This window comes from Neoarius graeffei, chromosome 10 (assembly GCF_027579695.1).
Source record: "Neoarius graeffei isolate fNeoGra1 chromosome 10, fNeoGra1.pri, whole genome shotgun sequence".
Lineage (NCBI taxonomy): Eukaryota > Metazoa > Chordata > Actinopteri > Siluriformes > Ariidae > Neoarius > Neoarius graeffei.
Genome location: NC_083578.1, coordinates 56,908,081 through 56,920,863, shown reverse-complemented (window position 1 = coordinate 56,920,863; position 12,783 = coordinate 56,908,081). Strand labels below are relative to the sequence as shown.

At 41.1% G+C, this 12,783-nt stretch overlaps 1 protein-coding gene across 2 annotated transcripts in view; it reads right to left on the bottom strand.

The window, feature by feature from the left end:
- Nucleotides 1–12,783, bottom strand: part of ptch1 (patched 1) — a 142,577-nt gene that overhangs the window by 108,288 nt on the left and 21,506 nt on the right. For both annotated transcript variants that reach the window (XM_060931928.1, XM_060931929.1), the window contains exons 9-11: nucleotides 7,982–8,113; nucleotides 7,721–7,876; nucleotides 7,530–7,628 (exon numbers count right to left, since the gene is read on the bottom strand). In XM_060931928.1, coding sequence (XP_060787911.1) covers nucleotides 7,530–7,628; nucleotides 7,721–7,876; nucleotides 7,982–8,113 — 387 coding nt within the window. The remainder of the gene's footprint in view (nucleotides 1–7,529; nucleotides 7,629–7,720; nucleotides 7,877–7,981; nucleotides 8,114–12,783) is intronic.

Below are 12,783 nucleotides of genomic sequence, written 5' to 3'. Positions count from 1 at the left end.
GCATGGTGGTGTAGTGGTTAGCGCTGTCGCCTCACAGCAAGAAGGTCCGGGTTCGAGCCCCGTGGCCGGCGAGGGCCTTTCTGTGTGGAGTTTGCATGTTCTCCCCGTATCCGTGTGGGTTTCCTCCGGGTGCTCCGGTTTCCCCCACAGTCCAAAGACATGCAGGTTAGGTTAACTGGTGACTCTAAATTGACCGTAGGTGTGAATGTGAGTGTGAATGGTTGTCTGTGTCTATGTGTCAGCCCTGTGATGACCTGGCGACTTGTCCAGGGTGTACCCCGCCTCTCGCCCGTAGTCAGCTGGGATAGGCTCCAGCTTGCCTGCGACCCTGTAGAACAGGATAAAGCGGCTAGAGATAATGAGATGAGATGAGATTTCTAATCATCAAAATATAATATCCAGCCAACATTTTATGGACACATGACCATCACACCCATAAGTACTTTCTGAACATTCCAGTTGAAATTTAGTCCCCTTTGCTGTTGTAATAGCCTCCACTCTTCTGAGAAGGCTTTCCACTAAATTTTGGAGTGTGACTGTAGGGATTTGTTCATTCAGTCACAAGAGCATTAACGACTTAAAGCACTGATGACAGATAAGGAGGCCTAGGAGCTACATTATAACTTTACCAATTATTACAATCAAACATTAATAGCTACAGATGATGATGCACCAACAGTAATGACGAGTTCCACAAAGCTGAGCTGTTTGGCCTCATCAAACGGAAATCCACTCAACCATCTCAGTGACAGCAAGCAGTGATGTTCCCAGCTTATTAGTCTTAGTAGAATATTTTATTTGCTCTTTACTGCACAATAAATATATTGTAGTATTGTGAGTAATGGTCAAAATCCCTACAAAATCAAAACTATAAAATGGAATATACAGTTCTGTACAAAAGTCTTAGGCACATATAAAGAAATGCTGTAGACCAAAAATGGCTTGAAAGTAATGAAATGAAATGTTTCAACATAAAAAAAAAATACTATAAACAGCAGTACGTCATAATATCTGAAACAAAGTCAATATTTGGTGTGAGATGACGCTTTGCTTAAAAAAAAAAAGTAGTCTCAGGTACAATGAGTGCAGTTTTATAAGGAAATGAGCTGTAGGTTTCACTGAGTATCTTGCAGAACCAGCCACAGTTCTTCTGGACACTTTGACTGTCACACTCGCTTTTTAATTTTGCACCAAAACCCAGTAGCCTTCATTATGTTTTCTTTTTTAATCTGAAAAGTGCTCTCTTATGTAATATGCTGCTCAGATACAAACTTTTTTTTTTCTGTAACATTTAATTTTGTGCTGGAAAACAAACATCTGGAACTCTAAAATGTTTTTGTACTGACTCGATAATGTAGAAGTCATACAGTAAAATAGAAATCGATAACAAAGTTCCTATGAAAAAAAGGGTGCCTAAGACTTTTGCACAGTACTGTATATGGAATTATGTGGTAAAAAATATCTTTTAAAAAAGTTTCATATTTCAGATTCTTCAACATAGCCAGTGTTTACCTTGATGCCGCTTTGCACACTATTGGTATTATCTTAACCAGCTTCATGAGGGAGTCACCTGGAATGCTTTTCAATTAACAGGTGCCTCATCAAATGTTAATTAGTCCAATTTCTTGCCTTCTTAATGTGTTTGAGATCAAACAGTAACTCGTAAATAATAAAAATACAGTAAATAGCCCTATTCCACAACTGTAGTAATCCATATTATGTCAAGAACCGCTCAACTAAGTAAAGAGAAACGACATCCATCATTACTTTAAGACATGAAGTATCTTAATTCATAAAAATAAAGAAGAAACACTGAATTAGATGTGTCCCAACTTTTGCCTGGTACTGTATATTAACTGGTTCAGAAATATAAATTCATAAATGTAAATGTAGTGTAACAAATGTCATTTATATTAATTAGTAATTCAACAATGCTTTCCTGACAGGAATGCGACACATCACATTACTGCCAAAGCATTTTTCTAGCATGCTAACTGGCTTAAAGGAACAGTCCACCGTACTTCCATAATGAAATATGCTCTTATCTGAATTGAGACGAGCTGCTCCGTACCTCTCCGAGCTTTGCGTGACCTCCCAGTCAGTCAGACGCGCTGTCACTCCTGTTAGCAATGTAGCTAGGCTCAGCATGGCCAATGGTATTTTTTGGGGCTGTAGTTAGATGCGACCAAACTCTTCCGCGTTTTTCCTGTTTACATAGGTTTATATGACCAGTGACATGAAACAAGTTCAGTTACACAAATTGAAACGTAGCGATTTTCTATGCTATGGAAAGTCCGCACTATAATGACAGGCGTACTAACACCTTCTGCGCGCTTCGACAGCGCATTGATACGGAGCTCAGATATCAATGCGCTGCCGAAGCGCGCAGAAGGTGTTAGTACGCCTATCATTATAGTGCGGACTTTCCATAGCATAGAAAATCGCTACGTTTCAATTTGTGTAACTGAACTTGTTTCATATCACTGGTCATATAAACCTATGTAAACATGAAAAACGCAGAAGAGTTTGGTCGCATCTAACTACAGCCCCAAAAAATACCATTGGCCATACTGAGCCTAGCTACATTGCTAACAGGAGTGACAGCACGTCTGACTGACTGGGAGGTCACGCAAAGCTCGGAGAGGTACGGAGCAGCTCGTCTCAATTCAGATAAGAGCATATTTCATTATGGAAGTACGGTGGACTGTTCCTTTAAGCTGAGAGCTTCACCATCTTCAATGATAGCCAGCTCCTGTTCATACACGTTTATTTCAGCAGTAGCTCGCATCTCTTTGCAGGGAACGACCCATGCAGTTTCCTTTGGACAAATAAAAGCTGATTGAAGCATATTTGCATCATGGTAATACAGAAAGGAAGTGTAGCATGCACAGCCTACATATACAGTACACACTACATTAACTTATTAATCTTAACAAGCAAAAACTGACTAAACTCTACAGGCCTCAGTAACCTATTACATGAGTATTTCACACATTTTAACATGTTGACTGAATCATCACAAATTTATCTTTCATTAACTGCTTTCAGGAACCTTTTTGTAATATGAGGCTAATGCTGACATGCTAGTTTACTTCACTTACAAAGTACGAGCTTTTGGGTGCTCTCAGTTTAAATGTCCATGCATCATCCATGTGCTGCTATCAAAATGTGCAACACACTTGTACATTTTTGTTAGTGAAAAACTCCAGCAATTGGAATCTTTCATGTCCTGCCATCCTTGACAGCTTTCTCGTTACCGTCATTCAATGTTCAGTCTGCGCAATATGTGATTTCTTAGACATGAGCATCAGGACCAGGATCCCATGGGAAGATTTTACTCTTATGCAGATGGTCAGAAATTAAGATCAGAGAGCAAAGAGAAAACACACAGCGCCAATGTGGGTGCTATTTAGCAACAGTATTGCCTCAGTTTTGTCATTTGTTCCAGATAGAAGAATATAAGGCTTGCGCATTTTGCTTCCCATCAGTCACACTTTCACAGGTTCAAGTGTAGTTCGTGTGAACTCAGCTTGAAAGACTCTTTTTCCATGTTCGATCTGACCTCCTGGCTTGTTATGCTCTAAGCAGTAGTCTGAAAACAGTCCCACACACAGCGCTATATGGTGAAAAGAAACAACAGCTTAACAATACCAAGTTTTGTTGGTAGTCAAGTAAATGATGTACCAACTATAAATATGTATAGACAATTTTTTTTGTGAGCGTGGTATTAGTAATAAACTTATGTGTAGACATATGGATATACATATATAATTAATTATATGATATAGTCATGGAGAATTGATATCTGAATAGTTGAAGTAATAATTAATATACAGTGTATGTATGTGAATGTATGTGTATATATATATATATATATATATATATATATATATATATATATACATATATACATACACATACATATTATATGTGTGTGTGTGTATATATATATATATATATATATATATGTGTGTGTGTATACACACACACACACACACAATATATATATATATATATATATATATATATATATATATATATATATATATATGCGCGCGGGCGGCACAGTGGTGTAGTGGTTAGCGCTGTCGCCTCACAGCAAGAAGGTCCGGGTTCAAGCCCCGTGGCCGGCGAGGGCCTTTCTGTGCGGAGTTTGCATGTTCTCCCCGTGTCTGCGTGGGTTTCCTCCGGGTGCTCCGGTTTCCCCCACAGTCCAAAGACATGCAGGTTAGGTTAACTGGTGACTCTAAATTGACCGTAGGTGTGAATGTGAGTGTGAATGGTTGTCTGTGTCTATGTGTCAGCCCTGTGATGACCTGGCGACTTGTCCAGGGTGTACCCCGCCTTTCGCCCGTAGTCAGCTGGGACAGGCTCCAGCTTTCCTGCGACTCTGTAGAACAGGATAAAGCGGCTAGAGATAATGAGATGAGACATTCAATTTTACAATAGTACAGAAGAGTTTTTACTCCTTAAATCATTAAAAACAGCCTTTTACAAATCCGCATTGCAAAAACTTACTCACAGACAGTAAAGACTATGTTTCTGCCCAATGTAACTGTTTAATCTGATCAGCTACATAATGAGCATGAAGCATCTGGAAAGGTTTGCCAAAAAAGGGAGGGAAGAGTCGAGAGCTCCTCTCGTCAAGCACAAAACATGCCGGCACATAACTCTGCAATCCTACATAAGCTTATTTGGCACGATTTCTTCCTCATGTCGTCTCAGGGAGTTTTTCCTTTCTCCTTTTCCTTTGCTCATTAGGGATCTAAATCTACATCCGGATTACTGTAAAGCTGCTTTGAGACAGTGTCTAATGTTAAAAGTGCTATTCAAATAAGACTGAATAGAAACTGAATAGGAGTGATCCTCAGAGTTATCACATCTGGCCCTTTCTTCTTGTCTCATTTTTTCTTCAGTGAAACTCTTGACTTTTCATCATTTTTTTCATTTTCTGTTGACGTACGAAGGCAGACACTTATGCGACCACCCGCACACGATGCTCTCGTTATTTAAGGTTTACTTTGTGTCTTTCCTCTTGTCTCATTAGCCAGGTTTCCATTGCAGTTTTGTGCAATGCACAGTAAAAGCGATATTTTAAAAATGTAGACAAAACACAATTGCGAATGTTCTGTTTCTGTTAAGTGATGTTATGCAATTAAAGTTGGGTTTTCTCCTCTTGCGGTAGCTCTTACAGCGTGCTCTTTTTTCAGAAAGGTAGCATTTCCATTTGCTTTGCATGCCATGCATGTGACTTGAATGTGCTTCTATTTCAATTTTAGGAAATGTTGTTTTATCGAATCGTCAGAATTTTTTCAAAATTCAAGTGTTTCGCAAACTTGTTTTTTTAATTCACCATTTCATATTGCGCATTAAGCAGGTTAATGGAAACCCTGCTACTGACATTTTTTTAAGATTTGGCTCATTAGTTTTTCAAGTCACTAGTGATGTACCAGAGATTCATGTGCCTTTCCCTCAGCATTCTTTGCCAGACTGAAAATTTGTTATAGTCTTCAATGTGTGGTTCAATCTTCTATGTACATAGCTAATTAGTTGGTGATATTTAAGTTGTATTACTAAGAACACTATAGCAGCAATATTTCTAACTAAGCTGTGCTCTGACAAATAATGCTTTATAGGATAATATCCATTATTGACCCAACAGTAACTCAAAAGCCAATGTCAATTTTCCAAACCTCCTTTCTACAAACCCTCCATGAAAGGTGTGTTATTTATGTTGTGTGCTGCAGAGGGATACTTCATCTTTCCTTGTTTAAGCTCTTTAGCTGCTAGTTCCATGTGAGAGAGCCTGCAATCACTGAACCTGCCATGACAACTTAATGAGCTGAAGTCTTGATGAAAAGCTTTTCCGTTCTAATCCACTATTATGTGGCTTTTTTTCAGCAGGAGTGCAAAAAGGAGAGATTTATTTCCCTCCCACTCCTTGTCCCTCGCTTGCACTGAAACATTTCCATCAAACACAGGAGATAGCCATTTAAACAGTCAGCTTGGGACCACCGAAATGTAGTTGGCTCATTGTCTTGTTAGGATAAGCTCTTGTTTTTTGTCTCAAAGCCATTCAGATTGTTGACCAGGATAAGATAGTGTTCCAAACTCCACCTCCATGCAAAAACACACACACACACACACACACACACACACACACACACACACATCAGAAGTGAGGGACACAGAGTGGGAAAATAGGAAAAAGTAAGAGAAAGAATGAAGTGTGTGTGTGTGTGTGTGTGTGTGTGTGTGGGCGGGTGATTGTGCAGGCTTTGAGTGAAGCATTGAGAATGTTCTGGACCACACAGCGTGTGCTTAAAGTCAAGATGACTGTGCTCTTCTCAAACAGTGTATTGTTTACTTTCATCAAAAGAGCTGTGCTACACTGTGCAACTGTACACAAACACAAGCAAACACTTGCCCTGAGTCTCCTCTCACCACCAACAACCTGAACAGTCATACACCTACCTCCCCCTCTGCAAAACACATTCATGCTCAAAAACACGTTACTTTATAAGTGCAATTTGTAATGTTCGACAGTATTTGTAGAGCTGTAATTATCATATACACTAACCTCTCCATGGATTGCACTAGTTTATTTATCTCAGATTTTTTTGTTTACTGTTTTTCCTGAAAATTAGCTCTGCCCCTGCCAGAACAGATCTGCTGAGCCCAACCTGAATCACAAGGGATACACAGTTTCATCAAATGTGAGATCAACTGAGGGGACAGGGAAGGCTTTCCAATATTTTCACTGCAGTTACTATTTACCACACAAGCAGCAAAAGTATATAGCGACTACAAACTGCCCTTTAGGAGTTTCAGATGAACACAACACCAAATAATGCCTTATTTTATCATTGTTATTTAAGGATATTGGGAACATCTAAAATTCATATGCAAGTTGTTTATAAAAATATGCATATATGTTTATGTTTACAACTGCAATGCAATGTTGCCATATAATTTCATTTACAAAAGTTCAAAAGGAACATGGTTTGACACCCAGTGTCTCACACACACACGCACACACACGGATGCAGAAATGAGCACCAACAGATAAACATCTGCCCTCACACTCAAGTGTGTGTGTGTGCGTGTGTTTGTCATCACCATCCCCGAAGCCTTTTGTGCAGCCACACACATCCTGTACTGGCCCCCAGGAATCCCTGTGTGAAGTCGGGGGACATCAAAGACGAGCGAGGGGAAAAATTTGAACTTACATCACAGGCTGGGACAGGTATATGCATTCCGTTACGTGAGGGATAGCATGAGAGCATAAAGTCGTAGCAACTCTGATACAGCCTGGCCCCTAGAAAACAAGTGAGCCCTCTCCTTCAGGATCTTAGCACATTATCTTGTCTTGACACAATCTCTGGTACTGAAGTTATGCATAGTGAATGGTTATAACCAACTGAGATTAGCAGAAGAGAGATGTTTGTGTTGCTTGCTTTTTTTATGACGAGATGAGGGTCATAAGGGTCTGAGAGAAAGACAGGTAGAACGAGAGAAGGCTTATTCACCTCAAACGGGATTCTCCTGTTCTGGCCAGTTTCACTGAAAGCATGAGCAAGAAGAAAGACATCATCCACTCCTACGCCAAGAGCAAGGAATGGCAGCACCTGTGCACACACAGAAAATGCTAGAAAACACCAGGCTTTCTGTAACAGAATACAGGTTTAATACATCTTCATGCATAAATTTAGTGTGGTACCTGAGTGGTAGCAGCATTGAAGGAAATGCCAATGAGAGAGCAGAGGCCAAGTCCAGCAGCGACAGACAGAGTGACCAGCAGCACTCCAGCCAGCCCCACCGCTCCCTGGGATTTGGCACAGTCCCAGCGCAACATGGTCAGACATGCATAGGCAAGCTGCACACAGGTGGCAAGAAGAAAAGCCATTAATATTCATTAACATTCGATAATACACCAGCAAGTGAATGGCTTGGCTAATATAAAACAACTGTGTACAGGTACCATGAGCAAGTAACCACTGGCGATTCGGATTCCGCTGACACTAGAGAAGGATTTAAGGATGTCCTCTAGAGTAGTGGTGGTAAATGTCAGTACTTTCTGAGAGGAGTTGATGGACACACTCTGCTGGACCACCTTAAGATCAGGACATAGACATATATAAAGAGAAAGGATTCAATTAGTTAAGATGTCTCGACCTTGAAACTCATCTCATTCTCATTATCTCTAGCCGCTTTATCCTGTTCTACAGGGTCGCAGGCAAGCTGGAGCCTATCCCAGCTGACTACGGGCGAAAGGCGGGGTACACCCTGGACAAGTCGCCAGGTCATCACAGGGCTGACACATAGACACAGACAACCATTCACACTCACATTCACACCTACGGTCAATTTAGAGTCACCAGTTAACCTAACCTGCATGTCTTTGGACTGTGGGGGAAACCGGAGCACCCGGAGGAAACCCACGCGGACACGGGGAGAACATGCAAACTCCACACAGAAAGGCCCTCGCCGGCCACGGGGCTCGAACCCGGACCTTCTTGCTGTGAGGCGACAGCGCTAACCACTACACCACCGTGCCGCCCCGACCTTGAAACTATCCAATGAATTTCAACTAGATTCTATACTATATCAGCTTTGAGTTTTTCATCTTTTCAACTGTTAACAATCAAATGAAAGAAAAGTTCAGTTGATTTATCCTATCCTATCTTTCCTTTTATGCAGGGAAAAATGTGTTTACACAAGTGTACACAAACACACACAAGGCGCACAAGGGTAAATGTACACCAATCAGAGGTCAGGGCCTAAACAACATAGACCAGATGATGTCACCTACAAACCACCAATGGGATGGCAGCTGTGAAAGAGATTGAGCGCTGTGTGGTTTAATGTGTTCCAGACGGAGCCACATCACGCATACACCGGATTTAAATGTGACCTTTTCTGGCCTTACAGATGCACCTCCCCAAGTTCACATATAACACAGACGTTTCAAATATGGAGGTGAGAGAGAGTCGAAGTTTGCTTTTGAACCCCGAAACAGCTGGGACTTAACCTTGAACAGGATTATGTGCAAGAGATGTGCGGTCTCTGGAATGTGTAGTTTACTTATGACTTGCGGTGGAATTCCTTCACACACACATACAGCTTGTATACATGCTCACAGAGAGGGGGGGCAAGAGCGTGAAAGAGGCTTTGATGTAGGCCAATAAAATTCCATTTCCATATTAGTTCCAGGTGGGTTCATGCTTCGTAAAGGGTTTCAAAAGCATTCCAAATAGCATGTCCTATGTCAGAATAACTCACATATCATACAGAAAACCCTTTTTCCAATGTACAAGGTAAGTTAAGTCGTGAAAAGTATGTGATGACATGAAGGAAAGAACCATAGATGGTTCCTGACTATCCAGCTGTATTAAAGAACCATTGTATAGGCATTTTCACCTCAAAATCATTTTGATGGTACATTGACTTGCAGTAGGGAGAATGGCTTGTCTCCCATTCTCAGTCTGTACCTGGTTTGCCAGTTAATATAGCACTATGTGGCGTGTCCCAGAGACCTCTCTCGAGAACTGCGTAATGCTTTACGGCACCACGTCACTTCAACAACTATCTTCAGAGTTAGATCGGTATTCTCAATACGGACATCATGGCAGAGGCAAAGAGACCAAAGAAGACACTGTCGGACGAAGCCAGGAACAGAAAAAGAGAGAGTGACCGAGCAAGAGACCGGACAAGAGTAAATCTTGGACTGGCTTTTACTCGTTGGTGAAAGCTAAGAGAGATAAAAGGCTGTAAGATAGATGCCAAGCTGGCCTTCTTTCTGTTGGACTAGTAAATAATCACTAGCTGCCCTGCTATGTGTTGTTGCACTTGCTTGATGTTTGACTGTGTTAGCAAAATTGTCAACTCACTAACTTTTGATCATAAGCCAAGTCGGTCCATTTCGACAGGGGTTTAGCCGCTAGCTACATCTCAAAGTGATGTTAGCAAACTTGCTAGATAACACTCTGACATCAGTAATAAGTGCTCATGCTGGTTGCTGTCTAGCTTTGTTGGCAAGCTCGCCACCCAAGTTTGCATCACTTTGTGTCGGGGCATCCAAATTTTCTCAGGTTAATTTAGTCAATTAGTTGTCACTTGTCCGTTAGCATCCTCCAGGGTTAGATATGTTGGTGTTCTGGTTATGATAGCTTAGCCTGCTACTATTCCGAGTTGTATGCAATACTCGTGCAAATTCTGACTTCAAGACATACGTAATGATCTGTCTCACAGCTAACGGGAAAACAATGACTGTCGGACAGCGGAGTGTACATCCCTGCCAATGTTATTTATGAAAGACTCTGATGTAGGCCGTAACCTTATCAGTGTTTTCTCTGTCTCATAGAGGGTTGTAGTTTTCTGGATGACAAAAGTCATCCAACCTCGGTCCCGTCTCAGGCTAGCATGCAAATAAATAAATTCATCTCACACAAAAATGGTTGGTCAGTCTTTGTCAATTTCATGTCAAATAAGCCTTGAATGCTTGCAACTTTGCAAACCCATCTTAGCTAGTTTGTAATAAATTACACTGCCCAACGTACATTATGTGCAATATGTGCCTATGTCATGTCGATCACACACAAACTCATATTCAGCCACTGAGCAAACACTGCATATAGCCTGAAAATGCAAACATGGTATTTCAGCAAAACCAAAACTTTGTCATTCTTTCCTCTTAAAGGTTCTGATTGCAAAGTTGAATTCTGGGCAAAAACATTATTGCTGTTGGAGTTTCGAGATGTTTTGCGTTAATCTGAAGTTGATTTGACTTGAGTTGCGCTGCTGCACACACCGTGTATCCTATGTGTAAATGTTTTACTGAGATAAAATGCATCCCATGTTTTACGATTCCAGAGATTACCGAAACAAGTGGGTAACAATAGGGGTGTTCACACGGCACATATTTGCATCGATGCTGCACCGATGTATTTTGTTGCGATATATCTTACACCGGTGTAAATTTTGTGGAGCGTTCACACATCACAAACCTGCTTACTAGAGAGAAGCGTGTTAGCACCGGTGCAGCCCCACTTGCGTTCACACGGCAGTTTTTGCGACCGTGCTATACGATAGTAATAATGCGGAAATGAAATATGCGCATGCGTGAAAATGTACTTCCTTTTCCCGGTTGTCATGGCATCACCAAGCGCCGGGAAAACAACGTGGATGAAGACACCAGTGTTGCCAGATACTGCTGACGTTTTCCAGCCCAAAATGTGTTCAAATCCGCCAAAAAGCACTTAAAACCGCCCAATCTGGCAACACTGGAAGACACGCAGTTCTGTTGTTGTTGATATTCGCCATTTTGGAAGCGCAAAATACCAGGATGCAAATTATGCAATGCCCGTATGTAATCAACTCTCCTCACGCGTAGCGAGTCTACCCCTGTAGCGTTCAGACGTCCCATTTTATATTGGTGCTGCCCCGCAAACTAGCATTTACTCCGGAGTAAATTTCTTAAACCACCTCCGGAGCAGGGTTAGATTTGCACCGGTTTAAGCAGCTTTCAGGGGCTACACCGGTATAAGTTTGTACCGTGTGAACGCTCTACCGGGGCAGCCCCGGTGCTACACCGGAGTAAAGGTTGCCGTGTGAACACCCCTAATATCACGTGATCACCATGGGGCGTTTGACCTACTTTTAACCAAAACAAGTGGGCAAACATGGCAGACTCTGCTCTCCCACCAGCTAAAAGCCAGCAGAAAAGAAAAGGAAAATATGAAAGTGAATCAGATAGAAAGCGCGCCAGAAAAACAATGGAAACCAAAAGGTTTTCCACAAGAATTTTCATGAAGGGACAGACTCACCGCTGGAATCGAGTGAAGAATGAAACAAACAGGAAATCTGATGAAGAATTTGTAGCGTTTGTCTTAGATTGATGAGTCTGAGTATGGAGTTATACACCTAATGTTTTGCTCTTACAGAGGAAGAAACGATAACACAAAAGCAGCAACAGAGAAAAGATATATTCGTCTTTTGTTTCACGGATCTATTCATGAATGTCAATCACAAATTACATCCCTGCAACTCAAAACTCTCCGAGGTCGATGCAGAGTCACAATGTTTTCTATGAGTCGCCATCTTGGTATGACGCAGTTCCATAATTATGCTAATTAGTTAAAGCTCCTCGCGTTCAGCTGTTTCCATAGGGCCATACGGTTTACCTCAAGCAGTAGGAAAATGGTCCCAAAACAGAGGAAAGCGACTCTCAGCACATCAAAATGATCACATCTCATCAGCATGATATTGTTCTTGTGAGACATAGGAAAATGCCACGTACAATAAAAAAAAATGTAAAAATTTTACATGACCTTGCAGTCAGCACCTTTAATCTTTTTGGTATATTAATCTCCAATGTTACCATAAATAAAACCATGCAGTCATATTAGTGTAAAATCCTGTAATGTTACTCTACATTGTCAGTCAACATGGTTCTTTGGCTTCTGCCAGTTCTGTATCCTTCAGCTTATGTAAAACTGTCCGTGAGGGGAGTTCAAAGTACAATTTGTGTTTAAAGGAGATACGCAGAACCATGGCTTCATTTTCGTTTATAAACGCCTTGAGACCTCAAGAATGGCATAGGAATAGTTTTAAGCATTAACAATAAATCTAATAAGTAATTTTTATGATTAAAGTGATTTATATACATAGCGGTCTGAGTGAATTACCTTGACATCCGTAATGTCACAACAGGAAGTCTATCAGTCTCATCGCCATTTCCGTTATACTACAGAGCTGACTGCAACTCCGATCCTCCATTTTGAG